This window comes from Struthio camelus, chromosome 1 (assembly GCF_040807025.1).
Source record: "Struthio camelus isolate bStrCam1 chromosome 1, bStrCam1.hap1, whole genome shotgun sequence".
NCBI classification, from domain to species: domain Eukaryota; kingdom Metazoa; phylum Chordata; class Aves; order Struthioniformes; family Struthionidae; genus Struthio; species Struthio camelus.
In genome coordinates this window covers 18,102,946-18,128,715 of record NC_090942.1, presented here as the reverse complement: position 1 = coordinate 18,128,715, position 25,770 = coordinate 18,102,946, and the positions used below count along the sequence as shown (strand labels likewise).

The following is a 25,770-nucleotide window of genomic DNA, read 5'->3' as shown; positions in this document are numbered from 1 at the left end:
TTAAATTCCTCTATCATACAATTTAATTGGTGATACCAGCTTCTAAATTTGGCATAACAGTTCTTCAGAAGACCAAAGTCTTACATATAGCATTGACAACTCATTTTACAACACACTATATTTTGAATAGAGTTTTTTTCAGTAACTTTGCAGGAAAAAAAATGCTCCAATATTCAGCTTTCCTACTTATTTCCTTTCACACCTGTGAAGGGAACACATCTTTTGCTACACATCTTTCATATTTTTATTATATTTCCTCATTTATTCCCTGTATAACTTTAATCATCCATATTAAGCAAAACACAAACTCTGAAAAAGTCATAAGGTATTGAAAACAGGATTGCCTTACTTTAACATCACTTCAGCAAACAGTTAACACACTTATAGAGCCTCCCCCTTCTAAACACTGTTCTGGACACATTGTAGTAAGTATTCACATATGACAGAGCATGCATGAATACACAACAGAATCTATGGTAAATATAAAAATTTATATACTGATGTGCAATATCTAAATTCCGTGATGTTCAGCTTGCAATACACTTTCAGTGAACTAAGCCAAGCTACTTCACAGAGGAACGGTTAATTTCTACTTCAGATTCCAACATGTAATTAGATCCATCTTACGTTATAGAAGGTTAAGACTTCACTGTGTCATAAGGACTCAAAACTTGCTACACACTCAAATTAGTGTGCTAGCAGTCTGCATAATCTAACTTCCCTACAAATACAATTAGATGTGACAGTATTTTTTTTTTCTTTGAGACAAACTTTCAATCTGTTCTCAGTAAACAGTCTTTACAATTTAAAACAGACTATTCCAAGTGACAGATAAAGGCTTTGTAAGGCTCTACCAACTTATAAAAGAGGAGAAAACACTGTATTCTTCCTAAATGTTACAGCATTCTAAATGGAAGAAATTTAGTTAAAATACAAATAAAGAAAAAAAATGCACGGAACTATCCTCCTACACTAACAAGGCAGGGCGGGGGGGGGGGAGACAGAGAACGAGAGAGAGGGAGAGAGGGGGAGAGAGAAAGAGAGAACAAGAGAACATGAACACCAAGAGGGCAGAGATACCAGAGTGTCTAAAATCATGTTTCTAAAAAACATGCAAATCACATCCTGCTTATTTTGGTAGCTCCATTCTGAATGCTGACAGTAAGCTATAACTTGGAAAGGTGTTTACCTTAAAAAGAAAGCCCTAAAGCAACATTTTCTGTAGACAGATGGAGCAAATGATACTGAATAAACCAAGGAGGGTTCTACTGGCATTCTTAATAGCCTCCAAAAGTTGCAGCACCCGCACCATACCTGTGTAGCATAATTGTCTATAATGAACTACTGAATGAATGAAGTACTGAAGTAGATTCATGGTTTTTTTAAATCACGTAAATCAATGAGATTCTTATGAACCACTCTAAGTATTATGTTACAATTAATCAGTACTGTATGCATATCATAATAAATATATTCCACTTGCTTGTCACCATACACGTCACAGCACTGACAGCCAGCTGTACAAAATTCCACTAACTCACGACGGAATGCTAGAAAGGATGCACGTGCTTTTGGAACGTATGCTGAAAGTACTTCCAAAGCAACTGTTAAGTAAGCTCTGCATATCTCCATGTTATTTTAAATCTCTTCCAAAATACTACAGATACTTCATAAGGATGAGTCCGTAATAAATCTGAGAATTTTTTTCTTTCCAGCTTCTTGAGTTTTGCAAAATACATGTGAAAGAGAGAGATATAAAAAAATTTTGGTGAATATCAGCTGTGTGTGTGTGTACAAAATACACGTTGAAAGGTATTGTGTACACACACACACACACACGTACATATCTCAACTATATTACTTTTCCTACTCATTCCTCAAGAAATACTTTCAAATATCAAAGAGCAATATATCTTATTATCCTGCACCATCACAAAAGTCAACATTTTAGATTTTTTGCCCTTCCCCACTGATTTATGTTAGTTAAAAATATACAAAGAATTTCAGAGCATGAAAAAGTTTTCCAGGATCAGAAAATGAGGTGAATTTGGAACTCTCCAAGCTAACAGCCTTGGGGAAACAATTCCCCCTGAATTATATAGTAGCCTTTACTGCACTACTTAATATATTGCATGTATGACCTTTACTACAGTTTCTTTATGAAGAACATTCAGACTCTTTGCAGGCTTCGGTTAAAGACAGTCCACATCACTTTAAATAGGTGATGATGGGATAATTTTACAGAGATGAAGGAAGCTGAAGAGGGAGAGGAAAGAAAACAACCTTTTATGTCACCACTGAAGGAGAAAAGGAGCTAGTCTAATTGAAAAGAAAAAAATCCTGTCAATAATTTGACAATAACGACTGCAGCCAGGTAAAAATAGGTACACTGCTTCTCATCTTTTGAGGTGAGATAAGCTGTTTGCAAGCAATTTACTGATGAAACTATCGAAACCACTTACAAAAGCAAACTGAAGGTTTCAGCACAGTCTTCACGTGATTTTTTTTCCAAATGAAATTTCACAATCAATCAAAGCTTTTAAATATAAATGAATACATTAAGCAAATTGTGTACTGCTTACAAAGACCTCTATTTTCTCTATTGATGTATATTCAGGAATTCCTATATGCCAATTTTGGTATGTTTGAGAATATTACCATATGAACAAAAAAAGACCATCTGAAAAGTAAGCTTTCTGAATTTGTATATTTTCTCATTATATCAGGAAGGGGCATGCTCAGTTTTAAATTTTTAAATTCATTTAAGTACTTCACTTATCTGTGAATCTTATAAGTGAACTCTTATTAAAATCTTGTTTCACTTTATTATCTGTCAAAGTTAGCCAAATGGTGGCAGGGGAGGGGGAGAGGAAGAGAAATCAGACCCTAAGATGCTGATAGCCACCCTGTGTCTATAAACACCATCAACAGTAGACATGAGTTACCCAAAACACTTCCTGGAAGCTTGAAACCTTAGGTTAGAAATTACATTATGGACTCAATCTTAAATATAGTCTAGGAGGGAGAGAATGCACTCAAGAGTAAGCACACATGCGTGTGTTGGAGCATATTTTTGGCAGACAGTCCATAGCACATTCCATATTTACTCCAAGACATCTTCTGCACAATAAAAGAGCTTTAAGGTCTTCCTAACTGTTAAGCTTGACTTTTGAAACGTTAAAGTTTCCTAAGCAGTAGGAAAGAGTTCTATGAAGCATTGCAGCCCAAAACTTTCTATATAGAAAAAATATCTTTTTTTTTTCTCCTATATAAGATGATGGAAAATGTAACATGTTATTAAAAACTAGGTACAGATTCTCATATTGTGTTATAACGTTATCCATAGATATCCAAACCAGAGGCCCAATCTTCTACTCAGCTATGCAATAAAAACTCAGTTTTATGCAAGTGAATGCATTATGGGTTACAGAAACTGTTAAAATAGCAATAACAGAAGTGTTCAAAGAGATTTTTGGTTTATAGCTGAGGCCAGAAGACAATTCATATCTGGATAAAAGCTAGAAATCAAACATGGACACTTACAATCCCAAAAGTAAATTTTAGGCAGAAGATAAAATCTTTTATTGTAAAGCAAACTGCTAGCACAGCATATTTCATAGAGAACATGGAAAACAATATTTCCTATAAAACTATTTATATCTCCTGAACACAAACTACAGTCCTCAGGATAAATCCCACTGATGCAATTTTGTACTTATCACGTTCCTGGCAAAGGATGTGGCTTATTTTTGAAAATCTATTATTGGCTATATTGGATCGAACAAAGGATTCATTCATCTTTGACGAGGAGTCAAGAGCAAAAGACTCCGGACAAGTGTAACCGCAAGACAGCACGGAGTGATATATTTTCAGCATTCATCCACAGTTTCCAGTTTGCAGAGCTGAGGCTTCCCTAATGCCAGGTGATGTCTTTGTAATGAAAGGTGTTCAAAGATTTTTCTTTAACCAGACTTCAAACTGTCCAGGTTCTAAACTCATGTAAAAAGTTATGTATTCTTTGACAAGTAGCTCCATGGCTTAGTTACCTAACTCTTTTTTTTTTTTTTTGGAAGCCTATCACTCAGCCGTTCTATCAGAACAGATGGAAAGCAACTACTCCCTATTCACCTTCTTCATGCAACTCAGCGTTTTAGAGACTTCTATATATTCCTCCATTTAGCCAAGTTATCCAAGCTGGAGAAAATATCTTTGATCACCTTTGTCTCGCTTTTTTTAAATGTCCAATCCATCATTTTGAAGTGGGACGGACAGAAGAGATCAGAACAGCACAGAGCACACCAAGCACAAGCTCATCTTAGGTTTCAAAAATGGCAAAAGGATGCTTTCTCTTTTGAGAGCTACTTATATAACCCTTCTCCTCCCTGAGTGATAACAGACAATGCTTCTACCACAGCAGCTTAGTTTCTTTAAGAACTGCCGGTAAAGGTCATCATCAAAATGCATTTTGAAAATGCAATTAAACTGTAAATTTGTTCACAGGCTCACTAACTCCTTCAGAAAGCCATCAAATTTGTCATCCATTACAAGAGTTACATAAAATATTCCATAATATGGCTTTATTCTTTAACTATTAATTTCATTTCTTCTTACAGTTTATAAAAGCTTCCCTGAAACGTACATTTAATTGCTTGCTCGGTGTTTTTAGGAATTCCCTTGAAACCATTTTCAAAAATTGATGTTATATTCACTCCTTGCCATTCTTCCCATACTAAAGCAGTTTTGGGCATTGATCTTTCTGTTTAGATGTTTTCTAAGACTGCAGCCATCAGTAAAGACTCTCACAGTAGATCAGTATAGACATATTTCAAACTAAGCAGTTAGCAACTGCATCTGAATTCTTATTAGAGACACTGATTGACAGTATCTTGGTGATGCGTTTGAGTTTCTCAGATCAAGAGGACAGAATATAAGTAGTCTACTGGTGAATTAAACCAACTAGGAATTTTGAGAGGGTCTCAAAAGACCTCCCTCTTGCTGGAGCTGGTGCCAAAATCAATAATTTTCTTGTAAAGCTTATTGTTCTTCCTACTCTAAAGTTTAATGGCTTCAAAAATGCTGGACTGAATAGCAATGCTTCTGCCTCAAAGCACAATTCACATTTGCAAAGTAGATACTGATGCTATATGACTCAGGCTCATTGTTAATGATAGTCTCAGTGCTGACAAGTTTGAAGGATCACTCTTTCCAAAAATCTAAAATGCTGACATTTTTAATTCTCAGTCTTTGCTACATCAAGAGTAGCTGAAATAACGTAATATTTGTCTGAGGCTAGCTTATCAACAGCCAACATACAGACCTTGACTGCTCAAGCTACATCTGCTTAAAAATAAACAGGAAGATCAACACAGATATGTTTTTTCACGTTTAAATTTTTCCAAGTTTTGAATAGACAAAAGTAGGCTTTTTTAAACTAGTGTTATAGCAAAAGACCCAGACTAATAGAATGATTATTTTAATTATATTTCAATGCTTACTACTTACAGTAATTTTACTGCCAGAGCTGCTGAATTAACTTTCTACCATGGCAGTAGGGTTCAGTAAAATGTACTTTTTTTCCTCTTTAGGAACTGATAAAGTCTTTATAGAACTCTAAGATCATCAGCCTCAAACAGGCCTTCAAAGATTTGAAGGTCCTTTGGAAAAGGAAAGTCACACAGAATGACACAATAGTGCATGCGCTTTATCTTCAAAAAAGTGGACTTAATAGCATCCATTCTTAACAATAACTTACGTATCCTGCAGAAGAAGGTTATTTGAACTGAGAAAGGTAAAAATAAATCTCTTAAAGAAAAATTTATAGATTCTTGTCCTACTCTAAATATTCTCTTTTCTCCTCACTCCAAAAAAGTTTAAAAAACATTAAAACTAACTATATTTAAACTAACAGATTACATAAAGAAAAAATAGGAGCAGGCATTTGAGCACAAATACAGGAAAGATTCTGGACAGAAGTACCTGTTGGAGCATGCTAGTATTTCAGCTGACTTTAGTCTCAGATACAGGACCAGGCAAAGTAAAAGATGAATTACCAGTTAGGTGTATCATTTGAGAAGTAATTACTAAAAATGTTGAAGTTGTCCATTTGTCATTAAAAGAAAAGGCATTCTGTAATCCTGAACTGGCACAAATGCCTAAACTAATTGCAGAACATGTTTCTCAGAAGTATCTGACCATTTCTTGCTGACTAACAAATTGGGAAAACAAATAAAATTAGAAAAAAAATTAGAATTAAAAATTAAATTATAATTAAAATAATAAAAGCATATAAAAATAGAATTAAAATCATTAAAGAAAATTAGAAATAGCCTTATGGAAGGCACTGATATTGAAAAGAATAACAGTAATCCCAAGCTATTGTATATACAACAGAACAGAATCACAGAATCACAGAATCGTTTAGGTTGGAAGGGACCTCTGGAGATCATCTAGTCCAACCTCCCTGCTCAAGCAGGGCCCCCTAGAGCATATTGCCCAGGATCACATCCAGACGGGTTTTAAATATCTCCAGGGAAGGAGACTCCACCGCCTCTCTGAGCAACCTGTTCCAATGCTCAGTCACCCTCACAGTCAAGAAGTTTTTTCTCAGGTTCAGATGGAACTTCCTGTGGTTCAGTTTCTACCCGTTGCCTATTGTTGAAAGCCCTATTCAACAATAAATTCCATTTGGGATGAGATAGAGCAGCTGGCAGTCATCAGCAGTCATCTCAATAGTTAAACATAGTATCATTCATGAAATTATTACAACATAAGTTGCATTTCCATGCTAAAATAAAAAGTTGTTGCTTTCTGTAAGTGTTTTAAAATCTGTTTCTGATCAAACAATCTACTCCAAACCTTTTATTTTCCTTAGAGTAGTTGCAGCTTAATGAAAAAAGGGAAGACCTTACTTCGTCATCCCCAGGATGCAACTTGGACAAGACGCTAACATAGACAGAACAGTTTGGATTTCCAGAAATTATTAAACAAGAATTACCACACAACTTGCAGCCACTATCACTGTAATTGAGCTTGTGAGATGCAAGAACTGTCTCACAGCACGAGTATCAACTCAAACATTACAGAACTAAGTAGACCCTGGCTAGCTAAAACTAGTTCTGCTATGATTACCTAGCTGCACAGATGAAACGCAGACATAACCAGTAAGAGTCTAATGAGCAAAAGCTACAAAGAAAGCTATCTTAGCGCTATTTTTTCTTAAAAACAAAGTGCAGACCTTTGAAAGATTTTTCCAAGCAGCATAAAGCCATTCCATCCATCCATTTATGATCCACACTTGAGGCATGTGATAGCAAAAAATTTTCATAACTAAACAGTTAGAGAGAAGCCTACAGGATTGCCTTTGCAACTCATAAATTCTGCCGTTTAATCAGCCATAGAAATAGCTAATATGCATCTCTGTTCACTCCAGTCTCTGGAAATGAATTATCTCCCCTTTATTTCAAAAATTCCCAGACCCTGATAAATAATGATATTAATATTTTATTGCTATTTTTAATACATCTGGTTAGATCACTATGAAATGCATACATTTTCCCTTTGGTTATTTTATTACCATTACAAGTGAACTTAATATGAAGAATTACACTCAATTTTATATATGAATGTTACGTCTGTAGGAGGCACAGATAAGTGTGAACTTTTTATTTGAATGTTAATGGGACTCAGTTGAGGAAACGGTTATAAAGGATGATCTAGGAATAAAAAAGCTAAATTAAAATGGATATATGGGAACGTCTACTTAATTAACTAGAAAAAAATACTTGTGGGATAAATTCTGTTCTTCTCATGTCCACAGCCATTATTTCTACAGGTAAAAAATGCAAAAGTATATATACATCATCTACAGTTCAGAAATGTTCTAAAGAAGCATGATGAACTGACATCTTGAGGATTTTATCTTTTGAGTGTTTGAATTTGAAAGGCAAGATGAAATAATTTTAATAATAAATCAGGTATTAAAAACTAGAAACATATGATTCTTATTTGATATATGAATGTATTAAAATACTGTTACATAGATTTTAAATGTGACACTGTCAAGTAATGTTTTGAAAACTATCAAAAATGGTCGTCTTATTTAGGCATATAACGGCACATGGCCACAGACACTTTTAGAAAGAGATTTTACAAGCCTTCATTAGAGCATTTTGCAACAATACAAGTTGGAGGTAAACTAGCTAGAGAGGAGTTCTGTGGGGACCTGGTAGACAGCAAGCTGAGCATAAGCCAGCAGCGTGCCCTGGTAGCAAAGACAGCCAACAGCCTCCTGGGCCAGCAGATCAAGGGAAGTGATTACTCCCACTCAGCACTTGTTATAGAATCATAGAATCACTGAGGTTTGGCAGGCTCCTCTGGAGATCGTCTAATCCAACCCCTCGCCTCAAAGCAGGGTCAACTGGAGCATGTTGCTTAGGACGGTGTCCAGTCCGGTTTGGAATATCTCCAAGGACAGAAACTCTACAACCTCTCTTGGCAACCTGTTCCAGTGTTTAAACACCCTTACAGTAAAAAAAAAAAAAAAAAAAAAAAAAAAAACACTTTTCTTATGTTTAAACAGAATTGCTTCTATTTCAAGATAACATCTAGAACACCAGTTTTGGGCCTCCCAATACAATAAAAACATCAACAAACTGGAGCAAGGGCAAAGGGCCATCAAGATGCTCAGGAGCTGGAGAACACGCCCTGTGAGAGGCTGAGGAGAACTGGGGTTGTTCCCTCTGAAGGTGGCAAGTCTTTAGAGGGACTTGATAGCAGCCTGTTAACACCTACATTATCAAGAAGATAAAGCCAAGCAGTGGAGAATGCTGGGAGGAAAAGAGACAACAGATTGAAACAAGAGGTTCTGGCTGGATGTAAGAAGAAGCTTTTTCATCACAAGGACAGCTAAACTTTGGAACAAGCTGCCCACCAAGGTTTTGCAGTCTTCACCTTTAGAGATTTTCAAGACTTGACTGGATAAAGCACTGAACAATCTGGTTTGAACTCATACTTGACCCTGCTTTGAGGAAGAGGTTGGACTAGATGACCTCCAAAGGCCCCTTCCAACTCAAATTATCCTTTGATCTCATCATTTTAGAAGTTCTTATGTGTTTTTCTGAAATAAGTAAGAAAAGTTGCAGTGAGGTGTAATGTATCTGGGACAAAAGCTAGAGAAGAAAAATGCAGTACGTGGTCATGAAGCACTGAAGAGGAAAACCAGTGCTGCATATCATCAGCCAGAATTGACTGCTATAAAACATCCTATATAGCTACAGAATACAAGGTTAATTGGCACACTAAAAATATAAGTTCATATTTTAAAAAATCTCCATTTAGAGAGATTTCTATTTAAATCAATTTTTTTATTTCAGTCAAGTTAAGTTTTCTAGTCTGAAACAAGAGTGATGAGACATATACAAAGCCATTTAGGAGCCTATAACCAGAGAGAATAAACCAAGAAAGAAAATGCTAAGTAATGTGAGAATTCAAAAAAAAAAGCATGCATGAATCTGCTAAAATAACAGACAATTTCACCAAGTTTCTCTTTTCTTCTCTACACACAGGCTAAGCAACAAGCATAGAAGTAAGCTTCTATTTCTTAAGAATTGTAAGCACATAAGGAAGCAGCCAACACTTGCTGCTCAATGTCAAGACTCTCGCTTATTCCACGAGTCCCCGTATTTTGAAGATGTGCTGTTGTATTAAAGATATACAGAGATACATTAGGGGAAAGAAAAAAAAAAAAAAAAGAGGAGAGCGATATTAGGGAGAAACAGAGAAATACCAGGTACTATCAGTAGCAAAACTAGAGCAAGGAATCCATATTTCTTAAAGCCACCCTGGACAACTCTGGAATCAAGAAAATGAGGCAGTCTAGATGAGTTAAAAAATGAGTTTTCTATTAAGAATAAAAAAAAATATGAATACAATGTTTTTTCTTTTCATTAGTCTCTTGCTCTTCAGAGACATAAACAGAAGTAAAATAAGGTACCTAGCTCCTCTTAGTCAAAAATTGACAACAGGACATTAACTGTTATCACAGTACAGTTTTAGACTTGCCAGAACACCACTAGGCAGACATCAAATGGAAAACTTATACTGATCAATAAAGTACAGCTATTCTGCATAGATTCTTAGATTGCAGTTATTATCACAATACGTCACATTTCTCCTTTTATAAAATCCTTATATCTTTTATTCAAGCATACTAGGTAAAATCTCAGTAGTCATACATGACTTTCTTACAGTGTATTTGTACTGAAAATAGAAAACAGAATAGAGCACTGATCCTGTCTGGGATTTCTAAGATTTCAGCAGTCTTTGTTTTGTTTTGGGTTTTTTTTCCATTTTGTTTTGTTTTGTCTTAGTTTTTGTGGCTTTCTGAGAGAGTAGTAGTAGTTTTTACTGGTTCAGTGTAAAGACATTTTGTTATCCATAGTAGGTCACCTGGAAAATAGTACGGGACTAGCAGGAAATACTTTAAAAGCTATTTCCAATAAACATCATCAGCAGCAGTACTTTTTCTGAGAAGTAGAGAGCGCTAAAGTGGATCACCTGGATCAACATCTTGCATATTGACAATAAGCTTAGTAATCTGAGAATCTACAAAAACTTAAGTAAATCCAAATCTCAGCTGTCATGATTCTGCCCAAGCCCTACTATGTAGTTGTATTCCTTTCTTTGCTGTGATACCTGTTCCAGTGTTTTTTTTTTTTGTTTTCATGGGGTTCAGCTTTGTAAATCAGCTCAAAAAAGCACTCCAAAAGGGGTGGGATAGAAATGAGCATTTAGGAGCAGGGAAGAGCACAGGGTTATTATCGCTTGATAAAGATCAGCTTATGCAATTTGGGGAAAGGTTTAATCTCAAGTTTAATGGTTGCAAGTTGCCCTGAAGAGAGTGTTCCTGCCTCACCTGTCCCTGTCTAGCCCTTGTACCCCTCCACTCGATCTTGTGATCATATATCAAAAATATAAGTCAGCTCAGTAAAACAGTTTTTTCCCTTCCCTTCCATCTCTTGCTTTCAAACAGCTAGTTTCCTGTTGGGTTAATCAGCTCAGTCAGCTCAACCTGCAACTAAATACACGATCCTTCAATCTTATAAGGAAAGTGGGGTCAACACACAAAGGGAAATATGAGAGCAGCATGGGAGAAGGGAAAAGGATGAGCAAGTCCTTGCATTTCAGCACCAGTCTGCAGTTACAATGAATTAAGTGTAACATCACTAGTCACATGACTAGCATAACCACTCAACCCACATTTGATAGATGAGTGCATCCTTGACTATTTCCAATTGATAATCATTTACTGTATATAAGATCTTAAATTTTCATCAATACAGTTTAAGTCCATTACAATTAGTGTCCATAATTTGTTGATCGGTACTTCATGTTTTTGTAGGAAAACAGGATTGTAAAGAGAAATGATGTTGTCTCTGAATGTCCTTTTCTAGAAAAAAAACAAAAGTAGAAGCCCTGTGATACAAGATGTTCAAGAAAGAGTTAAAATTTTAAAATACGCTGGAGGACTTGTATTTCTTTATCTAGAAATCTACTTGAAATGAAGGAAGCAAGTTCTGACTATTATTTTTCATATGCGGTCAAATATTTTGAAATGTAGCACTTCTGAGAGACTGAAATAAGCAGAGTAACATCTTTCAGGGAGGTCAAGAAGACAAATTGACTATGCTTTTCAATGCTCCTGTACAAAAAATGCTGAGTTACTACTCATTTGACTTTTAACCAGGAGAAATACATCTAAAATACCCTCAAAAAAGCTCTCTGGTGACTCAATTTCAGTAACAGTTTTGTCAAAATTAACTATGTTACAAGTTTAATTAATTAGTGGCCTTCTGCAATACGCCTTATCCAATGAAACAGTTATATTAAAAGACAAGTGATATCATAGAATACATCAAAAATTTAAGAACATAAGTGCCAAAAGAAAAGAAAAATCTGTCCTAAAAATACTATCAAAATAAAGAATCTGCATATTAAGTTAGTTTCACTGACAAGTACTGTTTAAGTTTATATAAATTTTTATTCTTATTTGCATTTTATGGCTATTTGCTAATGATTAGAGGATAGCCTTTCTCCACACACTTACACATACAAATTCAATTTCCATGGTTTTCATTACATTAAAATGACTTAGAGAAACCAAAAGTTTAATTTTTAAGTATTTGTCCAAAATATTTTAAAATAAAATCAGAAAGGTTATATGAGATATATCAAAAGGATGGAATACAGTCAGCACTGTAGAAGCACACCTCCATCACCTCTTCTTTTAAAGATGTGTTAGGAATGAATCAACTAAAATTAATTTGCCATCCCTGTTATAATTTCTACCGTTATCAAAATAATACTGAAACAATTTAACAGAAAAGATCCTCCTCACATATACAAGTAGCTAATTTGAAACCAGGGAATAATCAGAAATAGAAAGCATGAACATCACCTTTAAAAAAAAAAAAAAGATAAAGGAGGAAAGTGCTAAATCTTTGTAACCATAAATTATTTTCTAATCAGCTCAGTAAAAACAAATGAAACCCGACTGTGATCATCAGACTAAGAAAAACAGCTAAAAACAATTCTTTGTTGCCAGTGCAAAGGAGAAATCACCACCCTTTAGAAAGCATCACATTTCTATCAAAGGTTGATTTTGGTGCTATAACAATTCAGAAATTCTTTCTGAATGTTGTATACAGCTGAGTTTCCAAGATTGTTTCATTTTTGCTTTCTAGTAAGATTCAGAATGATTACTTTCAACGACACAGATCTGAAAAACAGATACCAGATAGATACTATCTGAAACCTTTGACAGCACAGAGTTTACAAAATTTAATTTAGGTAACTTCTTTGTAAATCAAAAAGTCCAAGATCTACTTTATCATGGGTTAGTGTCATGGCACAGTGTTTTACAATGCTAAATACCAAACATAGGTATATCATTTAATCTATGCTAAGTTGTACAGTTTCCACCCTCACTTAAACACAAGATGTTTAACTGCTTATTTACTGTTCTTTCTAGGGCCTTCTAAATCTTCATAAATTTATATGTCAACAAACACTTACGCATAAATCTCCCATTCTTAGTCTGCTACTTGCTGCATTTAATAGAGAACTGTGTCCACACTTATAGATTCCACATATTTTAAAAAAAATTTAAAAAGCAACACTGTGAAGCAGTATAAACATCAAAGTGGTTTTAAAAGGATGTTTTAACAACAGGACCATTTCAGGAGGAATTTTAAGACAGTAATTGTTTAAAGGTTGCTATGTTAATGATTTAAAAACAAACAAATAAAGCAGCCAGCTTTCCATCACCTCAGCGACAGCATCTTACTTCGACACTTAAGCAAACGTTCTCCACACTTGCTGACTAGGGCGCATGTGCCTCTGGAACTGGAGGGGTTGGCTCTGTTCTATAATATCATACTACAATGAAACATGTAGACATTTTATAGGAGGAAAAGAAGAAGAAGAAGAAAAAAAGAGTTCCAGAGGGTTTTTATTTTATTTTTTAACATTATTCCAAGCTTACAGCAGATATTTCCTACTGGAAAAATCTACTTCTCCTCTATTTTTCATAGACGTACTGTTTCAGCATTCTTAAAGTAATTCAAGGCTTTGACATTAATTAGTTATCTCCGCTACTGAAAGGCAGGAAAAATCAATTTACCTGAATGCCATCAAGTAACTTGCTCATGCACCAAAAACTGTCAGCTTCTATGTTCTGCAGCACTTCTTCAGGCAGACTGGAAACATCAAAATTTTCCACTTCTTCTTCTTCTATTTCAGAAAAAGTGAGAGAAAAACAAGCCAATGAAGAGCACAGAGCAACGTAAAGGTGAGGAAAATAACAGAAAATAAAGACAACTGTCAATTATCTTCTAGTCAGAAACTTTAACACATTTCCTTTAAGAGGAACTAAAGGAATCATTTATTGCTCAACTGTGTCATCTATCGGCTTTAAATGTTAATGAATACTTAATTTGTTGCAGATTGAAAATCTCAAACCATGCCTGGTTAATGAGAATTAATATATAATAAATTACTTCCTTCTAGACATTTCACACCTGAAAGAGGATTATCAGAGGCACTACGTGAGACCTCAAGCTCCATATGAAGAACTCTGCAGAACATATCTACGTTTGCATTATACACAGTAAAGTTCTGACAGCTCTTGCGGAAGAATGTAGGCAATGGAGATAACGAGAAATGACTGAAGTGAAAGCGATCATCAGCAAGAAAAAAAATATATATATATATATACATATATATAGAAAAAAAGGAAGAAACCTAATTCAGATTAGACAGTTAAATTAGGTGATGTACATTTGACAAAATTAATCAAAACCAAAATGTTAGTTTCACAGCTCAAAAAACAAGACTATAAGAAGGGAAAGCTCCTTCCAAATCTAGAAAAGGTAGGAATTTATCATCAACATCAAGACTTCCTTCAGTAAGCCCAGTATAACAAAAAGAAAATTCGAAGATATACTGGCCTTTTCCAGCGACTTTCTCAGAGAGAGATTGAAAATGACTAGATTTACCATAAAATACTAAGAATTTTTTTTTAAAAGTCAGTTTAAGCAGACAAGAGGTTTCATATGAACCTTTATAACATTATCAATTTTACTCCAATTAGATCTGCCCTGTAACTCCAAAAAAAAAAAAAAAAAACCACATACCATCCACACACATACAGCCCTCTTTATTAAAGACTTGAGAAATAAAAATCAAGGACGAAAATTCACATTGATTAGAAAAGAAAGCCAGACAAAGAAGAAGAATGATGCATGTTCAACAAGCAGGAAAAAAAGTGTTTGGTATTTCCTATACACTTTCACTCAAAAAAACTTTTTGTAATTATGTTTATTACACACTCATAAATCAGCTCCCCAGTGAAAAATAAAGTTAATGCTTAATATTTTTAATTTAATTTTAATTTTCTTTCCAAAATATATACGGTAACGACATTGTGATGAGACAACCAAATCAAAAAGATTAAGGAAAAAAAGGCAAAAAAGGAAATGACATATTCTGTTTCTGCCTTGCAATGCCTAAAGTAAAACAATAAATGAAACAGAATTCCTCATATTTACATAAAATGCAAGCAACACTGAACATTTCCTCTTGAAAGAGGCACTCTTCAGGTACTCCATCAGTAAATACTTACTGAAGGAATGAGATTATGGATTACTTGCATTATGGATGTTTTGCAAGTTTCCTGTCCCTGAGCAGCTTTTCTTTTCATGATACCGCTCTCGTAATTCTGAACGAAAAGGAAGTTACAGACCACAGCAGAACACAACAACTCTTCTACAAGTGGTTATGAAAAGGCAGCAAATGAGAAAGGCTCTTTAGATTACTTATCTTACTGTTTCTTATCTTACTCTTTCAAAATCTACCACACTATATTCACATAATAGGATTTAAATCAACAAATAAGGTAAAAACTCACCTAACCAATTGAACATGCTATCTCCTTTTACAGCCAATGCGGGAAAGGAAGAAAGTTAAAGAGTATTAGCTATCTCATTCTAAAGTAGATACCTAAAATAAAGCAAATGAATCACTTCCCAAAAGATTCCTGTTTCTCAACATTAGCTATAACTTGAGCTTAAAATGACTACCTCAGAACGCAGACCACTACACTGCAGAAAGCTAAAATTAGCTGACATAAGACTGACTGCCCATCAGAAGTCTTCTCATCTTGTGACTGAACTACCTGCAACAATCAAAAATGACAGAATGTGAGAAAAGAAAGGCAGTTTGAGAAATAAGGCTGAAGGTACTTGGACTGCAAAGAAACTTTATTATTAATACTTCGCAAAAACTAGATTCTAATTTTTCTCTCAAGGGAATACTCTCAAATTAGGCAGAAAATAGATTTTTTATTTTTTCCAGAAAAGCAGAGTATCACTTTTCAGCAACATTTCCAATACTTCCCTACTGCTTTTCATTGCTACAAGTATGTACATCAAACCCAAAAATGGATGTCAGAATATGCCATTTTGAAAAGGACTCAGGTCTGACAGTAAATTCAATATTCTAAGTAGAGGTCTCATTATTTCACAGGGGGAAAAAAAAAAAAAAAAATCCAACAGCGATAGAAAGATAACTATGATCAAGTTGTTTCAGCTCTACTTGGGTGACCTTGTAAATCAAAAAATGCATACAGCATTCAGGAAATCATCCAATTCCTTCACTAAAAAAATTCAGTAAAAGAAAGTTCCTAAATAGAATGTCACAGACTTCCATGCATAAGCAATATCGAAATAACAATAGCATTTTAGGAAGTACTTATCCAGTTTTTCTCTTCTCATAAGCTTCTCTTTGGCAAAGATATCCAAGAACATTATGCTTTTCTGTTGCATATAGTGATTAATCCCTAGCATTATCATAAGCATCTTAATCATGAAATAAATATTTAGAATTTTTTATGATATATTCTTTAAATATGTCACTTGCAGTCCAATTTTCGTTTCTCCTGTGCTTCATATGCATCTGCAGGAAGATGCTCTCTTCTAATGTCAGAAAATGAAGTTTAGAAATACAGAAAAAAAATCTCCTAATGTAAGACAACACAGTATATTTTGACTACACACTAACAGTATTTACCTTGTGTAAGACAATTGTCTCAAACTTTGTAATGTTTTAATATACAGTTGCCAAGCTAAAGAGTAAAATCTAGCTATACAGAAATATATCAAAACATATTTTCCATTGTATCTGCTAAGACGTATCATTTTTCTATATGCTAGAACATAAGTATTTTAACCAGTACTTCTTGATTAAGATATTGTGGATGCTCACAAGGAGTTACACCATGGAGTCCATCCATATACTAAAGATGATAAAGCCTCATAAAAGCCACAAAGCAAATGAGTGCTCATGATCTGCAATAGTTCCTGCTGCATCCGTATGGCTTCATTTGCTACATTCTATTGAGAAAGTTCAAAACTGACTCTGATTATTTGAAATATCCTTTTTCCACACTACAGTGGAAATGAACATAGGCCATTCATTTTCAAGAGAGTACGCTCAAAACAAGGAACACCTGATTGGCACAATAACACGCAAAACATCAGTTTACATATTTATCACTTATTTCTGTTGGGGCATGGTGCAAAGTACTTTTTCCATGCAATGTTAAGAAAAAAAAATTAAGCTGATTCTTATATGGATTTTCTTTTTGCTTATTTATAAGGAAGAAATAAACACATTAAAGATATTTTAAAAGAAAAAGTGGAAGGGGTTTCAGGACAAACAACAGAAGCAGCAGAAATAACCATCTAAAAAGTACATGAGTTATTTAAATTTAAGTGTTTTGTTGGAAAATACAACACAAGTGCAAATTGCCATTTTAGATGACTTCAGATTTTTTTTGCCATGAGTTAAATCTGAATGGACAGTAATATAAAGATTAAATAACAAGAGAATGAGGAAAAATAGCAGGCAAATGTGTATATGAATCAACATCTGGGAAAAAAAAATCCCTTCATAAAAATTCCCAATTACAAAGTCTCACAGCAACATTTCTCATTTTGTTCAGTTTCCTGTGGAGATTTTTATCATGCTATCTTTGTAATTGTAGAAGACAGTAAATAGTTGCCTGGAGGAAAACTGCTGTAGCATGGAGCCAATGACATGCTGTCTGAATGTGTATGCTGCTGTTAGCATGGTATCAGCAGCTTTTCAGTCATTCCCAATGCATGCTTTTGAAACTTTCCTCAGTGTGAAAAGAATCAGTAACTTGTTCTGAACAACTTTAGCTAGCTCCACTCAAAAAGGCAGTGGTATTAGAATAAAATGGAAAATTTACTAGTTACAATTTGTTAGACATTTATTTCTCCAACTATTATAAAAAATAAATATGTTAGATAATAATGACGTGCCTTCCTTAAAAAGGAAATATGGGGTTAATATGAGATTAAGACTAGTTAATACTTTTGGTGGAAGGTGTTCAAAATGTTAAAATGAAGTTCATATCTGATCTCTCATTGCCTTTTAGAAGTATTTGATTTCATTAAAAAATAACTGAATAACACCTTTTCTGTATAGATCATGAGAAAACATCTGCCACTACAGACAGATAAAATCATATAATACGAACGTTCATGTTAACTGAAGAACTAAGAAATTTTAACTTTGGAAAGAAACTTATTTATGGAAAAAGCCATGTCCCAAGATGAAGACTAAATACTGAAAATAAATGAGATTAAAGTGGAATAATATTTCTGCTTTAGGAGCTAGCAGCACTCTTAATGCATCCCAACAGCCAGCTGAGTCCAAGAATCCCTGTCCAAATGCAACAAACAGAAAGGTAACCTGTATTCAGATTTTATCTATATCTGTTACTTACACCAATTCTTAGTCTTTATAAAGAGGGAGAGAAAAAATGAATATAACCTGACAATGTTTTACTGCTTCACCACTTCAAGTAAGCTTAAACAAAACCCATTATACTAAAAAAGCATATACACTTTCAAGGGAAACGTGTTTTCAGTGCAAGCCGACACTTAATTGCCATATTACTCTTAAAATTTTAGCCCTGTATCTTGAAATGCTGTCTCTGCACTCCAATTCATACAAAACTCAGATGAGTTTACTACAGCAGGAGGTAGGAGCCAAAATGCATGGTAGAATAAGAAAAAAAAAATCAAATGGAGAAGCCAGGAACAGACCTGTAAGACGGTCATTAAATTAGGTTTGGTTTTCTACTTTTATACATAATTTATAACTTAATTTATAATTTATATTAACATTAGAAATGCTAATTTGCTGAACATCCTAAAATCATTGTTTTGTAGCACTAATTCGCATAAATATATTTCTTGTCTAATGTACAAAAAGAATTCCAATAGATTTCAAGACCAACATAGCTTATATAAAGCTTCTATAGCTCTTGCAGAGGTGCAGGGAAATCATTATGACATGTAGATGCTTGCCTGTATAGTTTGCAGTATTATTTTGTTGTAAACTACTGTAGTAGTTATATCTTCAGATAGACCTAACTTAAAAGTTACTAGCTAAGTAAACAAACTACAAAAATATACAATTTCGTGTGGAGGTGAACAGTAATATTCCCATATCTAGAAAATCTTACACATTCCACTCTGAAGCACAGTATTCAAAGATTTATGAAACAGCTATTCAGTCATTTTTGCACTATTGCAATGCTTTCCTAAGGAGATCAGGACACAATAGATTATTTAAGTGGAAGTTCTTACAGTAACAGTTAGCTAATTACAAATTTATATAACCACATCAAAATCTCCCATTAAAAAAAAAACAATTATGCATTTAACGGAGAGATACAGCTTTTAAGCTGTTAAAGGACTGATTACTAAAGTAAAAGCTTCCCTTCCTTTGTGGTACTAGAGTCACAAAGATAAAATTAATTAAATAAAAGGAACTCAGTCACCTCATCAGTCCAGGCTCCAGGCACTGGATAAACATGACTTTCTTGCGTTGAAAACATTCTCATATTACTAGTCATTTTCTCACACGCACAGTGTATTGTTGACTTGCCTGTTGTAACACTGTTAATAATCTTACTTGCGTTCAGTGGATCTGTCATACTTTCCTAAAGATCTAATAGGAAGCAGGGTAAATACCTTTATAGGTCATTATAAGAACAATGTTTTTAACTTCATTGTTTTAATCGTTTTACTTTATTAATAATTAGTTCTGAAAATAATTTCACATATACAGATAATGTTATCATCTCCTTTGACCTAGAGGATAAGGAAAATCACGTATTCTATAAAAACACTGTAAGCTTGATTACTTGACCTAAATTTTATGCTTTCAGAATTAAATGCAAGTGACCTTAATTTGTTTTATCACAGAAGAGTAAACACTTCATGTATTTATTCTCTAATTCCAGATTCTTCTTCTTCATAATAAGAAGTCATTGGGAGGCTTCCTTTAGTAGGCCTGCATGTTTACCAGCAAGATTTTTCACTCAGTCTTTTTCTTGGCAAGATTTTAATGGCAAGAGTATTTTTTTTTTTGCTAAAAAGTCCAGAACTTACCCTTAATTCCTATTCACAAGCCACTATAGATATCTACATAGAAATGGGTCTGCTTGTTTTTGAGAATGATACATTTATTTGAAAAATAGGGACATTTTTAGCTCATGTTGCAAATTAAACAAAAGATATGGGCTGTAGACAACTCTGATTACACACCAACAATTCAGATGAGATGTATGAAAAAACACCTTTATTGCTTCAGACCCTACCACCAAAATACAGAGCACGAAAGGGAACCAAGTAAACCAGTTGGCACCAGAAGGTCTTTGACCCACAGAACTTGCATAATACCAAATACAAAACCGGCAGCCTCTTATACAGGTGAGCGACCTGGCCAATAAATACAATTTACATCTAGAAAAAAACCTTTAAGCCACATTTCTGACCATGCTCAAAGCTTGTAAGATGATTGCTCTTTTTTAAAAAAAAAAAAAAAAAAAAAGTGCTCTTCGTTATTGCTAAAAAAAAAAAAAACCAAGTTCAGCACACTTTTTTCAGATTAATCATTTCAATAGGTTTGCTGTCATCATCCAAAATGGATTGCCAGGGAGAAGTGACATATGTGATACAAAATTATACAAGTATTAGGAAGGGCTGAAGGCTACAGATACCCAAATATAAAATAGCTTCAAATGATCTGTTGCTGTATACCTCTTACCATAGTTTGTCTTATCGATATTTTGTTTTCATTAATATTGAGAGTGAGAATAACTTACAGTCCTGTGTTATTTAAAGTCAAGTAACATAAGACAATGCAATATACAGATTCTAGTCAAACACATCTGTTACTAAATCATTCGGAATTCTTCATGCATTCTTTGCAGAGTTGCAACAATTTTAAAAAATTGCTATTTTTTTCCTACCTAAGATGTATTTTAAAACCCAGCATACCATTTTTACTTAGATATAATGTGAGTTAGTCTGTAAAAAGCTCAAGAGTTTTTTTTTAAAATGCAGTGGAAATGATTGCATGGTTTCAATATGAAAACAACAAAAAGTTAAGACAACGTAACAGAACTCAGAAATAGGCAATGGAAAACATAACAGTTTGTGAAACATACTCTAAAGCTGTAATAATGAGACGTTACTGTATGGCCTTTGCAGCTGAAAACAGGGGATACTTAACTAGAAAATCTGTATTTTGCAAAATAGTTGATGCAGGAGGACATGCGTTTAATCTTCCAGGAAAAAGGTGCAAAATAGATTACTGTTCAACTCCCTTTACCAAACAACTAAAAAAGTGGCAGTCATTTGCACGCTTTTGAGAAACCGGTCAGTGATGTTCAACCAAAATTTATATTACTGAAGAAAATCATTCCGAAGCTTGAAGTATCAGCAAATAATGATCAAAGACTAGGATCTGTCAGTTTCACCATGATCTTGTGACTAAGATTCTAGTATTACTTAATATTAACATAGCTTTAATAGTAAAACTGAAGTATTATTAGAAAATATTTAGGTTTTATTTACAAGCTTCAAACCATATAATGAGTGAACTAAAAAAAAGAAAAATCGCAATTAACTGGATAACTCTGCTAGCTATTTAACATCATCTAAACAGAATCCCCAAGATATTTGCCAGCTCTTTGTATGAAAGTTTACAGCATTCAGCAGCAATGGTACATAAAGATTTGAACAACTTTCACCTGTCCCTCATGCCCCTTAGTCCTATTTATCTTCCTGAGTAGATAGCCCTGGGTCAACTATTCCAGGCGTTGAACCCTTGTGCCCTGGCGCAAGCTCTTATGCTATATTAAGATTGTGCACTATGCTATGCATTTGATCAGTAAAATGCTCAAGATATAAACATTCCCTGAACCAATTCACTGCTAGGCTGGCACAAATGTCAGTGCATGCAAACATCAGGCAGAGAGCAAGAACAAGAGTGTTCTTTTTCTTTCCTCTTCATGAAGGATCACATTTATGTCAGCTTAATGTGGCTCACTGCAGCATAACGGCGTTGTTCCATACACCCTGCATGCCATCAGATTTACACTGAGAAAGTAGCCTCTGTCTTCTCTCTACAACTTCTAGCTCCTCAGGCAGGCAGGAGCTTTTATATAGCTGTGTGGTGAACTCGACTGGGAAACTAATCCAGCCAGAGGAGGAGTTCAGGTACTGGAACAAACGATCAGGCATAAAGAAATCAGGATTGTTTATTCACTGGAAGCACCAGCTTATGCTAATTTCAATTGACTGCAAAATTGTAATATGAAGACAGCTCTCCATTGCTTATATAGAAGGGAGCAGAGCCTGACTACTGGTACTGCTTTAAATAAGTCAACTGTAATGCTTGAAACAGTCTCACTGCAGAAGCTTGCAACTTGACACATATTATCTTACCTGCTTCTCAGGTGAGATCTGAAGCACACAATCATCTCCTTGCTGTCATAGCTAGACTTCTATCAGTACCAGTCCCAACCGTTTAAAAAGCTAGACTTGGTTATCTAACAAAATCTAACATGTGTCTCCACATTGTCATACTGCTTTAAGGACAGAGAAGAACTCAGATCTGCAGGCTTCCTGCATACTTTGTTTCATTTTTTTTCATTCTACCCTTTTGTTTTTTTATCTGATTTATCTGCAGCCTGCAACTGAATCACTGCCCATTCCTCTGTTCCCTCAGTGGAGTATACCAAGGGGAAATATTCCTCGGTGCTAGTTGAAGAAGCAGGACCTGACTTCTGGGTCTAGGCACCCCATCAATTATAAACACATGAAGTTCCTCTAAGTATGTGTAAACAAACTTTATATGCAATCTTCATAAATAGAAAATAGTAAAATATTTACAAAAGCAATGTGATCTCACACACCGGGTCTATCTCTAGTGAGAGATGCGATTTGTTAGCATGCAGCCAAAGCAGAGGCCTGCTGCACCCATGAAGCACACTAAGCAAGTTAATATTAGCTTGTCTTGAACTCAGTGAAAAACACTAAAATAGCATAAACTGGCAACAGTGGCTAAGTATTTTGTAACATTGTAACATTAGTAATAACCCACGACAAGCATTTTGCACCACAGCTAAGCATAGATGTATAAATAATATGTAAAAAGGGCAAAATCGAGATTTGTGGTATAGCTGCACTAACTGGGACAGGAAAACACGTGCAAGTAGTAAAATCTGCAAGATAGTAACTAAGGATGTAGAGCAGGAAGGAAAAATGGTTGGCAAATCCAAAGTAATCCTGCAGAGCAAACAGAAAAGATACCTGATGGAACCTGCAGAATATGCAAAAAGATGCCTAGCGAGATCAGAACAACTCCTGGTCCCACAAATGACATGAATGATGTTAAGAGCAGATCTCCCCTTTCTTTTGGGGAGAGAGGAGCATGGAACATTAACAATGAGGGGGCAAAAAAATCAGGGAAAAGACATCCCACTCCATTCCCATCTCCCTCATCAAATAAAGCCTAATTCACCTTGACCTTGGTGACTAAGACCTTCAAGGACCACAGCCATCAAAGCCAACTACACAGCATCAGGTCTGTGGCACTGAATGATACTGTCTGTGGTACTGAATCAGGTCTGTAGTACAGCTAATGTAGGATAAATTGTTAATCTCTGCTGGAATAGGTATTTGATAATAATTAAGAACTGACATTCGTTAACATGTTTAAAACACTCCTATTACAGTAATCTCTAATTATCTGAGATAGGTGGACAAACATCTGTAAACAAATGTGCACATACACATATTTATATACACATACTCAGTTGCAATATACAATACACTACTGCTTTCCAGCAAAGCATAAAAGACCATATTCAATTTGCCATGCCTGGATGACATACTAACTGCACTACTGAAAGTCCATCTGTCCTATCACAGTAACAGACTCAACTGATCAGCTTCAAGGAAGTTTCAACTGATTAAAAAGAGACTCCCTACAGATCATATGAGAACAGGCTACAACTGATTGTCCAGAGGGAGAACACAGTAACTAGCTATACAGTACCACTTTATATTGTATACTACCCAGCCCCATTTCCAGGGGATGACAGTAACATTGCAAGGATTTAGGTGTGCAAGTCATCTGCTCTTCCTTCCTTCCCCTGCCTTCATTTTCCTCTTCCTTGGTAATGTTGCCATGAATAACTAAATGATACTTTGTTGTGATGAAGTACAAAACCCCCACAAATATTATGACTGTTGGTTCCAATAGGCAAAGTCTGTAATAGAGAACTATTGAGGACTACTCAACTACTGCTACTGAAAACTGTGTTGCAAAACAATCTCATTTAAAATTAGGTTAGTTATAGAGTTAAAGGCTCACAAGAAGAAGCTATATAGATGTGTCACGTGGAATAGACACAAAACCATAAGCAGCAAGCGGTATGCATAACGATATATTTTAATGCCTCCAAATATAAAATAAAAACGTAAATAATTATGCTTCTATAGTGACATCACCTACTTATGTATGCATCTTGATACTGTACCCGACTTTCATATTCATTTAAAATCAGGTCTGATGACAGTAAAACAAAAAATTATATTAGAGAAAATTTAACAAGATTACGTTCAAAATAATCCTTTTGTATTCGTTAGTATTGCCAAAAGAACAATTTGCAAAATATTTCATTATATACGGTTCTTCTGATGTAAATGCAACCTAAGAGTGAAGTAAATAAATTTATTGTCAGTACAACAAACAGGAATTAACATTAATTTATCAGGACACTGTATATACTGACTACCAAACCTCACAATTTTCTGACAGGACAGAATTTCAGAGTTAACATTGTTTGTACAAGTACTACCACAAAGTCGGCCAGTTAACAATCAAGTTTGGTTTTGGTGGGTTTGTTTTGTTTTGTTTTTTACATGGTAAAATAACCTCTGCTGAAGCGGAAGAATCTCGTATGTTTGAAAGAACTGCTGCAGACGGATTTTGCTGACCGCCGTGTTACCCTCTGATGACTGTACTGTGTGTATTTCATACAGGAATTTGAAGTCATATCAAAGAAGAGATATTTAAGGCTTTAGATAAAACTAACTGATCTTTAAAAACTTTGGAAATTCATACGGTGGCTTTTAGTTCTCTAAAGAAAACAAACATTGTAAGATTGAAAGACAACTGTCAGGATGCAGCTTAAATTGGAGACAACAGCAAGAGAAGGTCAAAAGCAAACTAGCAAGGTCAAATATCTTTAAAACGAACCCCAGGCACACAGGACTTGTAATTAGCATCCAATATGCATCATGAGCATAGGATGCTGATAAGCACGTTCTCAGAATGCCTGATGAGTTTCCTGAAAAATTCAAAGGTGCTTTGAGAAGAGGAAATAAAAGATTAGAGGTTCAACTTTCCCTCCAAAACACATTAATTATTTTGTTTGTGCTAATCACTGTATTTTTTAAACATTAAGCCCGTGTATACACATACACACAAGCATACACAGAGCAGAAAACAAGAACGGGACAAGAGTTTAAATCACAACGTCGTCAAATAAGTCTAACGCAAGCCTCAGGAACTGACCTCGCAGAATACACATAAGGCTGCAAAACATATCCCGAGAAGAAAGGAGGACAGACCTGAAATGTTTTAATAAGACTAAAGAGAGGAATGATAACCGTCTTTAAATATGCAATATTGTAAGTGCAAAAAAAGAAATATGCATTTATGTCTATAGTTGGTGACAAGACAAAAAAGCAATGTGGTTCAATTGCAACAAGAGAGATTTAGATTACTAGATATTAGGGCGCCGAGAGCCCTAATCTATAT

The 25,770-nt window shown here is 34.8% G+C and overlaps 1 protein-coding gene across 5 annotated transcripts in view; it reads right to left on the bottom strand.

Moving 5' to 3' along the window:
* Positions 1-25,770, bottom strand: part of TBC1D22A (TBC1 domain family member 22A) — a 199,691-nt gene that overhangs the window by 105,719 nt on the left and 68,202 nt on the right. For 3 of the 5 annotated variants that reach the window (XM_068931095.1, XM_068931077.1, XM_068931063.1), the window contains exons 9-10: positions 15,464-15,487; positions 13,679-13,788 (exon numbers count right to left, since the gene is read on the bottom strand). In XM_068931095.1, coding sequence (XP_068787196.1) covers positions 13,679-13,788; positions 15,464-15,487 — 134 coding nt within the window. The remainder of the gene's footprint in view (positions 1-13,678; positions 13,789-15,463; positions 15,488-25,770) is intronic. The other 2 variants (XM_068931071.1, XM_068931087.1) reach the window with 1 other exon arrangement.